Source organism: Chroicocephalus ridibundus, chromosome 8 (assembly GCF_963924245.1).
Source record: "Chroicocephalus ridibundus chromosome 8, bChrRid1.1, whole genome shotgun sequence".
Taxonomy (NCBI): domain Eukaryota; kingdom Metazoa; phylum Chordata; class Aves; order Charadriiformes; family Laridae; genus Chroicocephalus; species Chroicocephalus ridibundus.
In genome coordinates, this window is record NC_086291.1 from 54,732,922 (window position 1) to 54,747,208 (window position 14,287).

The 14,287-nt window shown below is 52.3% G+C and overlaps 1 protein-coding gene across 2 annotated transcripts; it reads right to left on the reverse strand.

Annotated features, from left to right (window-relative positions):
* Positions 1 to 6,958: 6,958 nt before the first annotated feature.
* On the reverse strand, positions 6,959 to 13,755 carry CHST12 (carbohydrate sulfotransferase 12). 2 transcript variants are annotated; one of them, XM_063343758.1, is made up of 2 exons: positions 13,696 to 13,755; positions 6,959 to 8,692 (listed from the first exon to the last, which is right to left on the reverse strand). In XM_063343758.1, exon 2 carries the CDS (start codon positions 8,595 to 8,597, stop codon positions 7,338 to 7,340), a length of 1,260 nt encoding a protein of 419 aa, XP_063199828.1. In that variant the 5' UTR covers positions 8,598 to 8,692; positions 13,696 to 13,755; the 3' UTR covers positions 6,959 to 7,337. The 2 variants fall into 2 exon arrangements, with proteins under 2 accessions (XP_063199828.1, XP_063199827.1); XM_063343757.1 differs by lacking the exon at positions 13,696 to 13,755 and adding an exon at positions 13,534 to 13,684.
* Between the last annotated feature and the right edge of the window lie 532 nt (positions 13,756 to 14,287).

Here is a 14,287-nt window from a genome sequence, read left to right on the forward strand (position 1 = left end):
TCCATCCCCCGTGGATGTTGCCCAGCTTCCAGAGCCCGACAGCTGGTGAAGCTCCAAGCCTTCCTCTCCCAAGGACCACCTTAGCCCACTGCTATTTTCAGTCTTCAGTCTGCCTCTAAACGACCCCTTCTTCCGTCCAAACCTACAAGTCCCACCACCGGTCACGAAGCCACACCTATTTCAGATAATCTGCCCCTGCCCCGTGTATCAGAGCCCCTTGGATTTTGCCCGCTGTATTCTGATAAGCTTTCACCACTTAATTATTCAAATTATTTATTTTCTCCTCTACCTTGGCCCCTGCTTCCGCCCCCAGAAAAGCAAACAGGGCAGGTCTCCGTGCCGCAGCAGATGGCACTCGGTTTCTCAGCAGCCCCTTTTTACTCACACTTAGCCAGCATTTACCCACTCCGTGCCATCCCCATTTTGTGTGGAGATGCCCTCAAGTCCCCCCACCCCTTTTATCCTTCAGAAACCCATCCCCAGCGCTGCTCCACTCCCTGCTGGCCACTCTTTTGGCCGCCGCTCTCTTTTTGACACATGTCTTCTTGGCTCTTCTCTGTCCCCCGCGCTCCTCCCATGTTTTCCACAGAGACCTGTCCGGGGTCCAAACAAAACAAGAGTCAATCCCGACGGCATTTTCTTCCATCCATTTTGAATTCCTGCAACGACAGAGAAATAAACACTGAAACTGCAGCTTCTACTGCCACAAAATGTGGCTTTGCCAAAGCTGCGTGTGATCCATCTGCCTGGGGGATAAAACATGGGATTCGTGAAAGGCACTGCCTGGTGGGTCAGGAAAAGTCTCCCTCATTTGTTTAACACATGGTTTAGGCAGGGCTGGGAGTATTTTGATTCTGGTACAGTCTGACACCGGGATTTGGCACAGTCTGAGGATGAGAACCTGAGACAAAATCACCCACCCCTTCATTAGGTGAAAAGCAACAGCCCCGCTAACGCTCGCTGCCACCGCAGCCGGCTGAGCCCCCTCCGCTCAAGGATGCCCAGCATTTTCCGAGGTAAAGACAGCCATTCTGTCCGGGGGGATGGCGGGCTCTGCGCCCCCCCTGCACCCCCAGCTGCCTGGCAGGCAGCCAGGCACGCAGCAGGACGGCGAGCCGGGACCTCTGCGCATTTCCATGCCCACAGACCCGCACAAGCCCTTGAGCTCTCCGAAGGGTATGTACTTCTTGAATCAGCGCAGTTTTCATGCCAACAGCTTCCAGGCTCGCCCCGTGGTAAGAGAAGTCTGGACTGAGGCAGTTTTGCATGGCTCTCATTGCAGCCCTGGCTTCCAACACTCCCGCCCAAGGCACTGCTCCTCCCGGAGACCTCCAAACCTCCCGTGGACACAGCTCACACCCGGGAACCCTCTAGAAAACAGGTATCTCCCACTCCCCCTTTAGGGGAACAGACAGCAGACAGCTTGAGTAACCCACTGAAGGGCTTACAGCAAACAATTAGCAGCACTGCTAATGAAAAACACGCTCCTCAGCTCTGCCTTGTGGTTTGAGGAGAAGAACATGGTCCATCGCTTGAGTCTCTGGGTTTGTAACACCTGCATTCACATCAGCCCCTACATGGGAAACTGCACGCCCCCCACAGCCTGGGGGTCACTACCAGCAGTGTTCAAACCCCCTGGTCCAGATGGCCAGGACACCAACACCTGAAAAGCCAAAGAAATTAAAAGCAATAGTCTTAAATTATAAATGGTGAGCAGAGACTGCAGAACAGCCCTGTTCACCTCCCCACAGGGCAGCCTGCTGCCGTTCTCCTTTAGCACCTGTAGATTATTTTTTAAATCACCTCCTTCCGCGTAGCTTTACGGAGCCTTTGGTATTCTGTGGCTGCAAGTAACTTTCCACTCTCAGCGGAAGTGGAAGAAACAAAAGAAGAAGAAACAAAAAGCCTGCAGAAAGGTGGTTGCTTTCCATTGAGTATCTATCACAACAGCTTTCTCAAGGGGCCTCCAGGGCCTCAAGCGTCAGGTTTGCTCCCAATTTCCCATTTTTATTGCTGTGTGGATGGTGAGAGCCCAAATCCTTGTACCCCACTGCCAGCAAACACTGACTTTTACCCCTGGCTGCTGGGAGGCGCTGCCCCCCAGGCAGAAACGAGAAGCTGAGGCTGTGACCCAAAGCCACCCAAGGCAAGGAGACACCATCCGCAGGTGGGGCAACCGGGTTTCCTGAGCATTAAAGAGCAAAAAGGTCCGAGTCCAAAGAGGCTTGAGCTCCGGATGCCCAAAGAGGGTTTTGATGTGGAAATTTCCCTCCTCCCTTGTCAAGGGTCGGGCTGCTGATCTCGCACCTCCCTCCCGACAGGAACCAGCTGCTACAACTTCTCCACTTCCTTTTTTTTTTTCTTTTTTAATATTTTATTTTAAGGCATCCCTGCATGAGGCAAAACCACAAAAAGAAAAGACAAAGCGGGGCTGGGAGGACACCAGGGCAACGCAGCCAGCCCCATGGGAAGGCAACACGGCATGTGGGGATGCCTGAGGGGACACTGATGGTGCTAGACACAGGGGACACTGAGAAGGGACGAAGGGAAAGGAACTGCATGTCTTGCAGGGAAAAAGCAACACGGCCTGATTCCCAGCTCCAGCGCTGAGCTGGCAGGCAGGAGGAGGGGGGGGGGTCACTCACTTTTTAAGTGTGTTTGCACCCCCCGTACTCCAGCCCTTTGCAACCCAAAGGCTGGGCACTTCCCGCAGCGCAGGCTGCGCAGATAAAAGCTCCTGCAGAGCGCTGCAGCCCGACGGCAGGTTTTGGCTGCGCTGTGCTGGACGGTTTCACAGGGCACCCACCACGGGAACTGCTGCCGACGGCAGGTGTAAGGGACGGACGCCGCCGCTGCGGGAGCCAGGCTGGGGGGAGCAGCAGCGGTGTTTGTTGGAGCCCAGGAACAGAAAATGGGATTCAGATGGGCCACTGCGGAGCGGCCACACAGCCCCGGCTCCCGCGGCGCCCCGCACAGACATGGCAGCCAGAGGCTCAGCCAGCCCCAACGAGCATCACCCTCGTCCCGGCACAGGGGACACAGCCACCCAGCTCCCCCAGGGACAAACCTCACCCTCCACAGTCCACGCTAGATCCCCAATGTGATTTAATCAAGGAGAGAGCAGAAGAGCCGCATTACGCCTGCTCCAGACCCAGTGCCACCCACCCACCCACCCCATCTCTTCCCCAAACAGCCAGTTGTTTCCCGCCCCCCCTCTCCTGCCCTTGACTAGGGGGGGTACAATCAAGACCGATGTGGGCAAAGCCCTTAAATTCAAGCAACGTGACTTGCTTGTAGGTCACCACACCCCGCACCCTCCCTGGCACGGTTTTGCACCGCAGCCACGCAGCACCCTGCCAAGTCACCGGCTTTCCCGGCGGCTGCCGCAAAGGTCCGGCTTACATAAGGAGGAACAAACTGGCTTTTCTTCGCCACCCTTTCAATGCTGCCATTCATCCCCTGCCCTCCATCCTCCCAGTGCCACCTTGAGGGATGCAAAACACACACAGCCAAAACACTTCATCTCACGCGTTACCCCAGGGCAACTTCTTGGTCTACAGTTTTGACGCCCTAAACCACAAGTGAATTAAAGGGTTAAGGCAAAAAATACTGAGATGCAAAGGTACTCATGTGTTAAGGACATTCCGTACCCTGGCAAAGCCATGTCACTGCTCAAAAAGCAAAGAGCTCTGAAGCCTGACAGTCCTTCCCTGGAGCATGCAGGGGCTGCAGGGCCAGGTGACACGCATCCCACCAGAGCGGTGAATCCAGCATCAAACAGCAAGGGACCAAATCTGTTCAATGGTTGCGTAAAGACCTTGGAACCGACGCTGAGCAAACACTAAAGCTGGTCTCAGCTCTACCCGGCTGGAAACATCTTGGTCAAACCCCAGGTTATTTCTGCATCCGCGTGTCAGTTCTGCCTGGTCAGAGACTCTGTGCTGACTTTGGCCAAGTGGTCAACCCCAGGGAAGAGCAAGCCAGGAGGGGAACAGGACGTAATTTTGCAGGCTGAGCACAAAACAACAAAGCCAGGTTTATTCAGATACAAATAGGCTGCTTCAAAGCATTTTTCTACCCCTTATAAAATCAGTACTAGCATCATAACCAGCTACACTCCAGGATTTTTAGCCCTCTTCTGACTTCAGGCCAGCACGGATGCAGACTGCCTGCTCTTTCCAATCATTCTGCCATTATTTGACAAATACCAAATTCCAGCTCCTTTAGGAAACCAGGGGGGAAGGAAGCAGGGCTGGTTGAACTCTTTGTCCTTCTTTTCCACCCCCCGCACACTTCTACATCATCAGAACAGAGCAAGAAACCCACAAAAAATGCACATTCCCAAAGCCGGAGGCTCCATCCCAGTTCTGGCAACCCAGTGGTCTTACCACAAAGCTCAGCGCAGCCTGGATCCCCTTCGACTTCTTAACAATACATTCACAGTGGTGGAAGGGTGGGGAGGGAGGGCTTCAAAAGGGAAAAGCAGCAAGGAACAAGCTATTCCGAACCCAGAAGCAATCACTGCAACGCCAGCCCTCTCCATCTCAGCTTTACTGCTCCTCCCGGCAAGCGCTTTGAAGCGTGGCAATGGGAAACGAGGAGAGAGCTGACGGCACCCAGAACGTTGGTATGAGTCTACAAAGATTAAAACGTCTTAAATGTCAACGCAGGATGGACTTGACAGGGTGAAAGAGGGAAAGCACACAAGACAGAGCCCTCCGAAGCTTTATGCCATCCATACATCCTGCCCGCAGCTCTTACGGAGGCTGGTGAAGCCATTGGGGTGCAGGCAGCTCGCTCAGCCTTGCATACGGGGTGTCTCGGACCTCAGCACCACATAGGGTGATACTAGCACATAATGCTGGAATTTACCCCCTTTTTCCACCTTCGGGTGGGGAGAGAGGAGGGAAATCGGAAAGGAGCTCCTGGGCTCCTGCCCAGGACAAGCCATGGCCAGGAATCACAGGAGAACTGCGGTTGAGGAGGCAGCAGCCGGTTTTTGCCGGGTGAGCCGGCATCACGGCGGTACATTGGCCGAACGCTGGTCAGAGAGGCAGGAAGAGACAGGACCAGATCAAAAGGTTCAGGGGAAGCAGCTGGAAGGAAGTTTGCACGGCATCTGCGCTACGGTCCCAGCCGCCCACCTCTACACATACTAAGCATCAATTAAATTTAAATTAAAAGAGAAAAACACAAACACTTTGTAAAGACAAGGGATGAAAACATCCATGCTGTATCTCTGAAGAGCGAGATGAACCCACCCTGAAGAAATGTAAATGTAGCAGCAACCAAGAGACTCCTGGGATTACTCATTACAGGAGACGAGACTCTCAACATCTTTCTGTTTTGCAGCAATTAACTGGTAATTGGGAAAAAAAATTGAATAGATCAACACTTTTCTATTATTAGTTTTAAATAATGACTCAGAAACAGGCACTTCCTTTTTCCCCAAGCTGTGAAGAGCTAAGCACCGAGACCCTGACCATGGCTTCAGGCTCATTTAAACTGCAAATATCTGCAGAAATTGCAGGAGAGTCATGTGAATACAATAAGAAACTCGTTTGCTTCGAGCTTAACTACTAGCAATTATCTTTCATTTACAGGTTAAAAAGCTTGATACAGCGTATTCGCTAGGAAGAGCATGCAATGCCACGGAGATGCACGTGTGCAGAGGCTGGGGAAGCAAGGAGATAGAGGGGAAAAGTCATGTCTGCTGATGGCCTCGGAGAGAAACCCAGTAAAAGGCCAATATAAAGAAGTCTATCCAGAACACAAGGCTGCCTCCCAAGGCCTGCCCCTGGATGTTAATCACTGATACCATCCACAGCCCAGGGAAATAATTAAGCATTTCAGCTCCAAGAGAGTTGCCTGCCCAATCTGCTAAGCAGACAGTTTTTGTAGAGCAATTCAGAGCGAAAGAGAGAAGCAGATTCAGCTGATGAGACACAAAAATTCTCTCTCAAAGCACTAATTTCCTTTGGGAAGCAGCCCACATGCTCCTAACACAGTGGGCAACCATCACTCCTGCAGCAGGTCCCAGCAAGGCAGATGATTAAATCTGCATCAGTCACTCGGTATAAACAGAAAGGCAGCAAATGAAGATGCAGCATCACGAGCAGTAGCTGGCACTCTGAAAACATGAACTTTGAGTTCACCTTGACGACTGCTTGTAGAAAGAAACCTTTCAGATCACCTTCTTCCAGGGATAAGCACTTGCATCCCTGACACGTCCCCTTAAAGAGTGCCCAGGAATGAGGACAGTTCTCAAGGGACCGGCACCACACACAGCAGTGACCAGGCCGAGGAGCAGCACACCACCTCCCCGTCCTGTAACCAGCTGCGACAATGGTCAACCTGCCTAAGCCACTGCAGTGTGAAGCCTGGATGCCAATTCCCGGACAGCACACCCACCCAAGAGCTGCTCTTGGATGCTCTGCCCATTCAGGTTGGCCACAACACCCAAGAACTTCAGGCACCATCCTGGAATGGGACATGTCACGTCTAGCAAGGTAAACAGGGGCTGAGGAACCTCAGCTTTTTGGAAAGCACAGGCCCACCACCACTTTGCTGGAAGGTGAAGCAGAGCAGAGGTATTGTGTTGGCCACCTGCGTTTCCTGAAACACCCCCTGAGGCTTGGCGTCACAGCTCCCAACAGCCATTTCCTTCCTGTGACCCTGGCGTCACGCTCACCAGCTGGGAGCGGTGTGCGTCACCGGAGCGCTGGCATTCTTCCAGGACTGTTTAGCAGAGTCAGGCACTGACCCATCCGATCCACCTTGAGCCCAGCTCAGAGCCACCACCAGCAGACGTGGCTGGTGAAGGCACCACCGCCAAACCCAGCTCCCAAAGAGATGCAAGTGCTCTGCAAACCTCCGAAACAGCAGCTCTGAGACAACACACAGAGGCAGGTGCATTATTTCTTGGGTTTTTCTTTTACTTTTTTTTTTATTCCTTCCCTTCCTTTGCCACGACACACTTTGTATTAAATATCTTAAATATATTAATTTTTAAAAAGTATTAATAAAAAGCTACTGAAGGACACAGCCGGCAGAGTGACCAAGGGCAGTAACCCCTTGCAAAACATGGGGGCATTTTAAAAAAAGAAAACCCAGAAAACAAATGATAACAAAAAAACCTGGCATTTTTTGCATACGCACAGCTGGCTGGAATACCCTGGACTCTGGCATTATTGCAAAAATGGAAGGGGAAGCGGTAGAAAAAATATATTCCGTTGTTCCAACCTGTATGGGGAAGTAAGTTAAGAGCTAAAATGAGGAGGCTTTAAACATTTTTGGTATTTCAGATGTTCCCTCCCACACCCACCGCCCAATCACTTTTAGTCTTTAAGCAAGTTTTCCGGCTTGGGGTAGCCAAAGAGTACAAAATCTGCTTCATAAAGCTTGTAGAGCTGCTGCCTCCAAGCCAGTGGGATTTTGGCAAACCAGTCATCTTCCCAGCTGCTGGCAGTCCTGTTCCGGTAGCTGGGGGGGAAGCGAAGCAGCCTGTCCACTTTGAGGAGCTGCAATAGATAAGCAGCGTCCTCATCCAGCGTCTCCAGCTTCCCGATGAAATCATAGTCTATCTGGCACGGATGGCACAGACGGTAAACCTGCCTCCAGTGCTCATTGAAGGGGGCCATCTTCTCTGTCCTGGGATCCAGTAAGTACTGGATGAAGTCAGAAAAGGAGACTTTGAGGCCTGCCCCGAAGGCCTCGCTAACGGAGGTGGGAAGGTTGGTATGGTTGGAGTACAGCTTTAGCATGGGGATGGCAAAACGCCGGTAGAACTCCTCATTCTCCAGCTCAAATTTGCTGCGAAAGGCAGAGATGAGGCGGACAAAAGGGTCTCGTACAAAGAGGAACTTAGTGTACTTCTTCAGCTTGATCTTCATGAGGTGCCGGGAGAACTTTCCGTAACGGCGCCAGAATTTGTTGAAGGTCAAGTGGGTGCTGGTGTTGTGGACATGTTCCCGGGGGATATCCAGAGGGTTCCGATACGGGACCCCCTGGTCCAGCAGGCTCTCGCTTAGCACAATCATCACCCGTTTCCAGTTGGTGCAGGCCACCTTGGGGACGTAACAGTAGATGATGCCATGGCGGTCATCCACGATCAGGTGGTTGAGCTCATAGTTTGGGATGTCATCAAAGGAGCGCTCCTTGGTAGGGAAGGTAAAGCTGGAATTGGCACAAAACTCCCGCAATGTTCTCTGCCTCTCTATCTGCAGTTTCTCTTGGTCCAAGCTGTTTCTGGCATTGTGTGTAGACCAGTCATAGCCCCGCACGTTCTCCTCCAAATTGCTCACCACAGGCTTGCTGGAGCCCTGGACAAGTAGCTGCTCTGTCTTTCGGGAGATGGAGCTGTTCTGTTTCAGGTTTGAACTAAGCAGCTTTGCCAAAAATTCATCTACATCTGGCAAGGCTTCCCAGTTTTCACCTGCCGTGATACCAGGGATGGCTCCTGAGGAATGAGGTCTGGAGAAGGACGTATGCAGGTAGAAGTGAGCCGTTCCCACATTGTCCCAGTAAACAATGATCAGGAGGATCATGAAGATGGAGACCAGCACCACAGAGAGACGGAGGAGCCGTGCTTTGGTCATCCTGACACCTACTGTGATAGCTGGCTTTCACCCGGATTCACCTCCGGCTTGCAGAGTGAGGCTTGGGATCCAGCATGGTGCTGGAGACCAGGCGCCTGAAAAGGTACCAGAAAAAAAAAGTTAGTTGAACGCTTAAACACCCTGGTTCGGAGAGAATGACCTTGCACAATCAAGACTCATCGCGGGGCTGACCATTCATTTCTGCATGGGGAGAGCTGTGCGGGTCTGAGGTACACGTAGAGGCCCTGCGGAGAAGAGCGGACTGGCCAAAAGGAGGCATAACATGTTGACATTTTACCAGTTTCCAAAGCAATGACGGGGTTTTTATCAATCTCAAGCTTCTAGAGTCATGTGATTTCAAAAGAAGCTCTGTTTTCATTTAAAAAATAAATAAAATATAAAGATTTCAGGCCTACTGTTTAGAGAAGAAAGTTTGAGAGTATTAAAAAATACAACTATATAGAGAAAGAGTGTAGCACTAACTACCTTTCAGACCTCCTTGATTTTTAAACATAGCTAACAGACAACGGGAAGAGGGCGCAATCCATGATTTTAGCTTGTAGTGCCACACTGTCATCTCATCTCCCCGCGAAGATGCTCTGTACCACCGTGCTGAAAACAAAGACCTCATCGGAGTTATAAATACACAGCTGAAGATGCTGTTGCCTCAGTGGCTAAAGCAAGCTCCTGCTGAGAGAACATCACTGACCTGAACGCACCATCTTATCTGATCTGTGTGAAGATGACACCTCCATGACCTAGCTACTTCATTTTGCCAAGAACAGAGATTACACAAACAGTTTTCTTACTGTTTGATGATAAGAGCCATGCATCAATAAAAATCTAGAGGAATGACTACTTTCAACTGAATGATTTCTGATTAAGGATGCTCTGGTAAATCTTTGTCCATGTCTTGACCCTGTTGAGTCAGGACCTTTTTCCTGGTTTAATGTAATTTGTATTTCTATTACATTCAGCCCTAACAACTCTTGATCACCAAAGACAGGTGAGAAATCACTGCTAAAAGGGCAGCTCAGAAGACGTTTTCTGGAGGGTACAGAAGGTTTGTTTTTTTTACTTGAACCAGTCCCACCTTTTCTCTGCTACCTGCCTCCCTGCTGTCTCCCAGCCCCTTTCCACCAGCAAGCTCCTCAAGGGAGATCCATCTCCCCACCCTGCTGCATGTTTTCTGGTCCAAGGCTCCGCACAGAGGCTGGCTGGCAAACCAGCCTCTCCAAGCGGCCAAGGAGCCAGGGAAAAACACCATGATAAAGTGAAGGGCACCAACCCCACCCTGTACAAGGATGTGAAGAACCTGAGAGTCCAGATATGCAAAAGTGCTGAGCTCTGTCATCAGCGGGGGAAATGCGCTCAGCACCTTTGAAGCTCACAGCAGCCTTGCATTGAATAACTTATCTAAAGAGCCATCTGCACGGCTGTGCTTACAGCTCAGGGACGCCAAATTTTAACAAAGTCCTGGTTTCAAACACTAGTCCAAAAGCATTAGACCAAAATTTAGTAATTAAAAAGAACAATACCAGATACAGTTACATATCAAAGTATTATCTCAGCTTGTCCCAAAAGGCATAAAATGAAGAACTGAAGACTTAGGGTTTTTCCACCCTGGTGTATTTATTTGAGCTTCAGAGGTAGGGAGTGCCAGAAATTCGGTGTAGCTGTAGCCTAACACGTGGCTTTGCACTGCAACACCAAACACTGTGTTTCCTGGAGCCAGGCTGTTACTCTACATGTGAAGAGGAGCTGGAGGAACTGCAGACGTAACGCTTTGCACTCTGCGGAGCAAGAAGCAGGTATTACTCAGCAGTAATTCTCTACGTTTAGCTAGTCAAGATTGAGGATGGAGCAGATCTAAGAAACACCCAGAGAGATGAGCACGGAGTTAAAGAAGGGGCAAATTACATATGTGCGTCAGCAGTTCAGGCCAGGCATCTCAATCCAACAGCAGAAGATAATGGAGTGACGTTGCCAAGCCTACTGCTTGGCACACTTCTGGGTTCGCATTTTGTCTGAATTTGTTCTTGCTTTCGAGCCGGTTAGCTGTTCAGGGCAGGGACTGCTTCCTATTCTGGATGAATAGGGTGCCCACTGCGTACATAATTCCCAGCACAGTGGGTTCCCAACGCTGCTCAAGACCTTTAGGGTGGCTGGAATACAGCAAGCCCGGAAAGCTGCATGGAGCATCCCTTTCTGCCATCACTACAGCCAGCAGCCTCCACAGCTTCGGGCAGCGCAGCAGGCTGCTAGCATTTCTGCAAAGCTGTCCCACCCCAGGGCGGACAGATCACCCTCTCGGCAGCAGCGACAGAAGCAAACGAGATGCTGCGTGTGGCACACGCATTCCTCCAGCAAACGGAAAGAGGGCTCTTCGTCAAAGCCACCACCATAATGTAGCTTTACCGAGCGCACCCCAAAAGCTCCAGCCTGCTTTCCAGGACACAGCACGCGGGTCTGCCAGAGCATTTGGCTTTTCCAAGACACACAGCAGCAAGCGGCACAGAATCGAAATGACTCCACTTCTATTAACTCTATCAGTGCCAGAGAGGAAGCTTGGAAAAGAGCAATAACGCAGCTTAATTCCCCCTCATGAGAAAAATGCTGCAGAAAACAGAGTTACTCTATTGACTATGATACATCCTCTTCCTGAGCACTTCACAAAAGATGCCAGACTGAAAGCACAAATTAGAGGTCTCTGTGCACATCAGAGGGAATGCGCCTCCATCCTCCCCTTGCCAGAATCAAAAGGAAAAGCCTCCAGGAGGAGCCAAGAATTTACATTCAAGTTTAACCCAAAGTCACCAGCCAACAAGAACGTGCACCAGGATCCGCACAAAGCTGCTTCTGTGACATGATGCTGGCAAACCGGGAAACGGACCAAGTGCTATAATAGTTCTACAGAGTCCCCTGAGCAGGCATCCCGTGATCATCTCTAACGTTGAACCTGGCCTGGGTATAAGCCAAGGCCAACTTCTCCCCAGCCCAGGCCCAAGAAAGACACTAAATGTCCGAGGTCACTGGTCCCATCCTCTCTATCACAAGACACCATGTCAAATAACGACCTCTCAAACTCCCATTTAAAACCAGAATGGGGTATGTCCCCCCAGCGCTCTTATTGCAAAAGCTATTGCAGATGCAACTCCTCAGGGATTTGGAAACCTTATTTGCCCTTCACAGCCTGATTGTTAACTGTTCTCAGGGCAAACAGCAGCTTAAGTAATTCCTGTCTCTTTCTTCCTCTTGCCTTTTATGCAATGACTATATTCTCTCATAGCTTCTCTTTGCAAAAGAAAGTAACTCCAGCTCACTTACAGGAGCAGTAAAGCCTACAGAAAATAAAGGAGCTTACGCACAGGTATGAGCTGGAGCCAGGGGACAATAACCCCTCTCTATAAGCAGCGATGATTTTGCAGGGATTGTGCCCCCAAAGGCTTCAGTGTAAATCCCATCTCTTCTTGCTTCGTGTTTCCCCAAGCTTGTCTCTCTCTCATTGCTCCTAACTCCCCGTGGGGAAACACAAGGCACTGGTCAGGCACAAAGCACCAGCTCACTTCCTCCAGCGCCCACTCATTCTAACGCGAGAAGATACGGGATTTCAGGCTGGGACTTTGCCTGCTTCTGAAGATGGAAAGAGGTGGAATGAGAACTTTTAAAAACATACATAAAACCCAAATTCAAATAGATACTTTCTCTTGGGGCACCTGCATTCAGCAGCAATTACACAAGCCATGCAGCTTTCTTTATCCACGTACCATGGTACGCACCTGTTACCAGTTACACTTTGGGAATAAGCAGGCTCTAGAGAAGTGGAACCAATTTAACCTCCTGCAGGTGCAGAGCTCCCATCAGTCAAAGCAGATGGATGCTGTATTGATAACCAGAAACAAATTTCATGCCCTTGGCCATCACTCAATAAATTGATTTTCCCCAGTTTTCCAAAAATCTAGCACCCTTTGCAGAGCAAGGAAGTTTGAACCCACGCAATGACATCAGTGGTTACATTAGTATAAATGCAGCACAAGCAAAAAATAGGGCTTGCATTGCACATTTTACCCCTATTTAGCACATATATGCTAGAAACCAGCAAAAGAACATCCCAATCTACATAACTATCCCAGTACCTTCCCTCCCATTGCTGCCACAAAGCCCAGTTTGTACAGGCTTGGCAGCACCGGTCGCCTCTGTTTTAATATCCGTACTTGGAAGTTGTCTCAATAACCATATTTCTAAGACTTCCAGCGGGAAACTCCCAAAACGCTGCGTGTTCGTTCATTAACTTTGCTGCAAACTTCAAGCACACCCACCATCCCTGGCCTTACAATGGCAGGCAGGGTCTCACCAAGCCTCGGCGCCTACAGCCTGGGCCGACAAAACCCCGCAACACTTGTTGTGTGTCAACACGGGGGGCCAGAAACGAGACCCCGCCGCTTGCAACGCCCGCCTTTGCCTTACGAACACCTGATTCAAGCATAGTTTTGCTGTACGTAGACCAGCTCTGCTCTGAAGTTCTGTGCACGAAGTTAAGGGGGATTAACCGCATCTCAGTGAAGCGACGTTGAAAGCCATGGTCTGCCGTCGACAGAAACGCTCCGACGGGGAGGCTGCTCCCTGGGTTCGCTTTTGCAGCCGCTCACAGGCGCTCCCGGGTCCAGAAGCGGCACAGGCTGCAGGACGACACGGGGAAACCGCGCAAGCGGGCTGTTACCGAGCCCCAGGCCCAGCACCGGCGGCGGAGGGGGGACAGGCCGGCGTTTCACAGCGTGGAGAAGAGGAATCGCCGGGCACAGCCGCCCCTCAGACCCTCGATCGCCCGCAGCCCCCGCCGCGGCGGGAGGGCGGGCAGCGCTGCCCAGCCCCGCCGCACGACGCCGCGGCTCCTCATGGAGCCCTGCCCGCAGAGCCGGCCGGCTCCGAGCCCTACCTGGCACCGGGGAGAGCCGAGGGAAAGCGGGGGGACGCCGTGCCCCGGCTGCCGACCGGAGCTCGCCCTGCGCCGCCTCGCCCGGGCAGCGCCGCCGCCCCACCCGCTGCCCTCAGGCGCCGACCCCGCTCCCCGCCCTGCCGTGGGCGGCCCCGCGCTCACCTCCCGCCTGCCGCCTTCCTCCTCCTCTTCCTCCTCCTCCTCCTCCAGCCGCTGCCCGGCCACCGCCGGCGCCTCTCGCGAGAGGCCGGGCCCGGGGGTCCCCGCGGGGCCGCGGCGCAGGCGCCGTTCCGCCCGCCGGCGGGAGGCCCCGGCCCGCCCTGCCCCGCTCCCCGGTGCCGCCCGGATCGAGCCCCGGGGCCGCCGTCGGTGTAGCCCGGCCTAACGGGAGGGGTCGGAGGCCGGGTCGGGAGCGGCTGCTCCGGGCACATCAGCCCCCGGCTCCTTCCCACAGGCGGAGAGAGAGCGGGAGCAGCGTCACTGAGGAGAGGAGGCTCCTCACAAAGCTCCGAAACGGGGCTGCGTGGCCAGCCACCCCCCCTACCCCCCGCGAGCAATTACACTGGGAAAGTTTAAGCTAAAACTCATTTTTAAATGGGTTACGGGCTGTGTGGGGGACTCAGGCTCCACCATAACCCTGGCGACTGGGGCCCAGCGGTGGACGAGGTGGCAGCAGCCCCAGGCCTAAGGGGGACACAGCATCCCTCATCCTGACACCGCGGCTTTGTTGGGGCTCACAGTCTTTTTCAAGCTG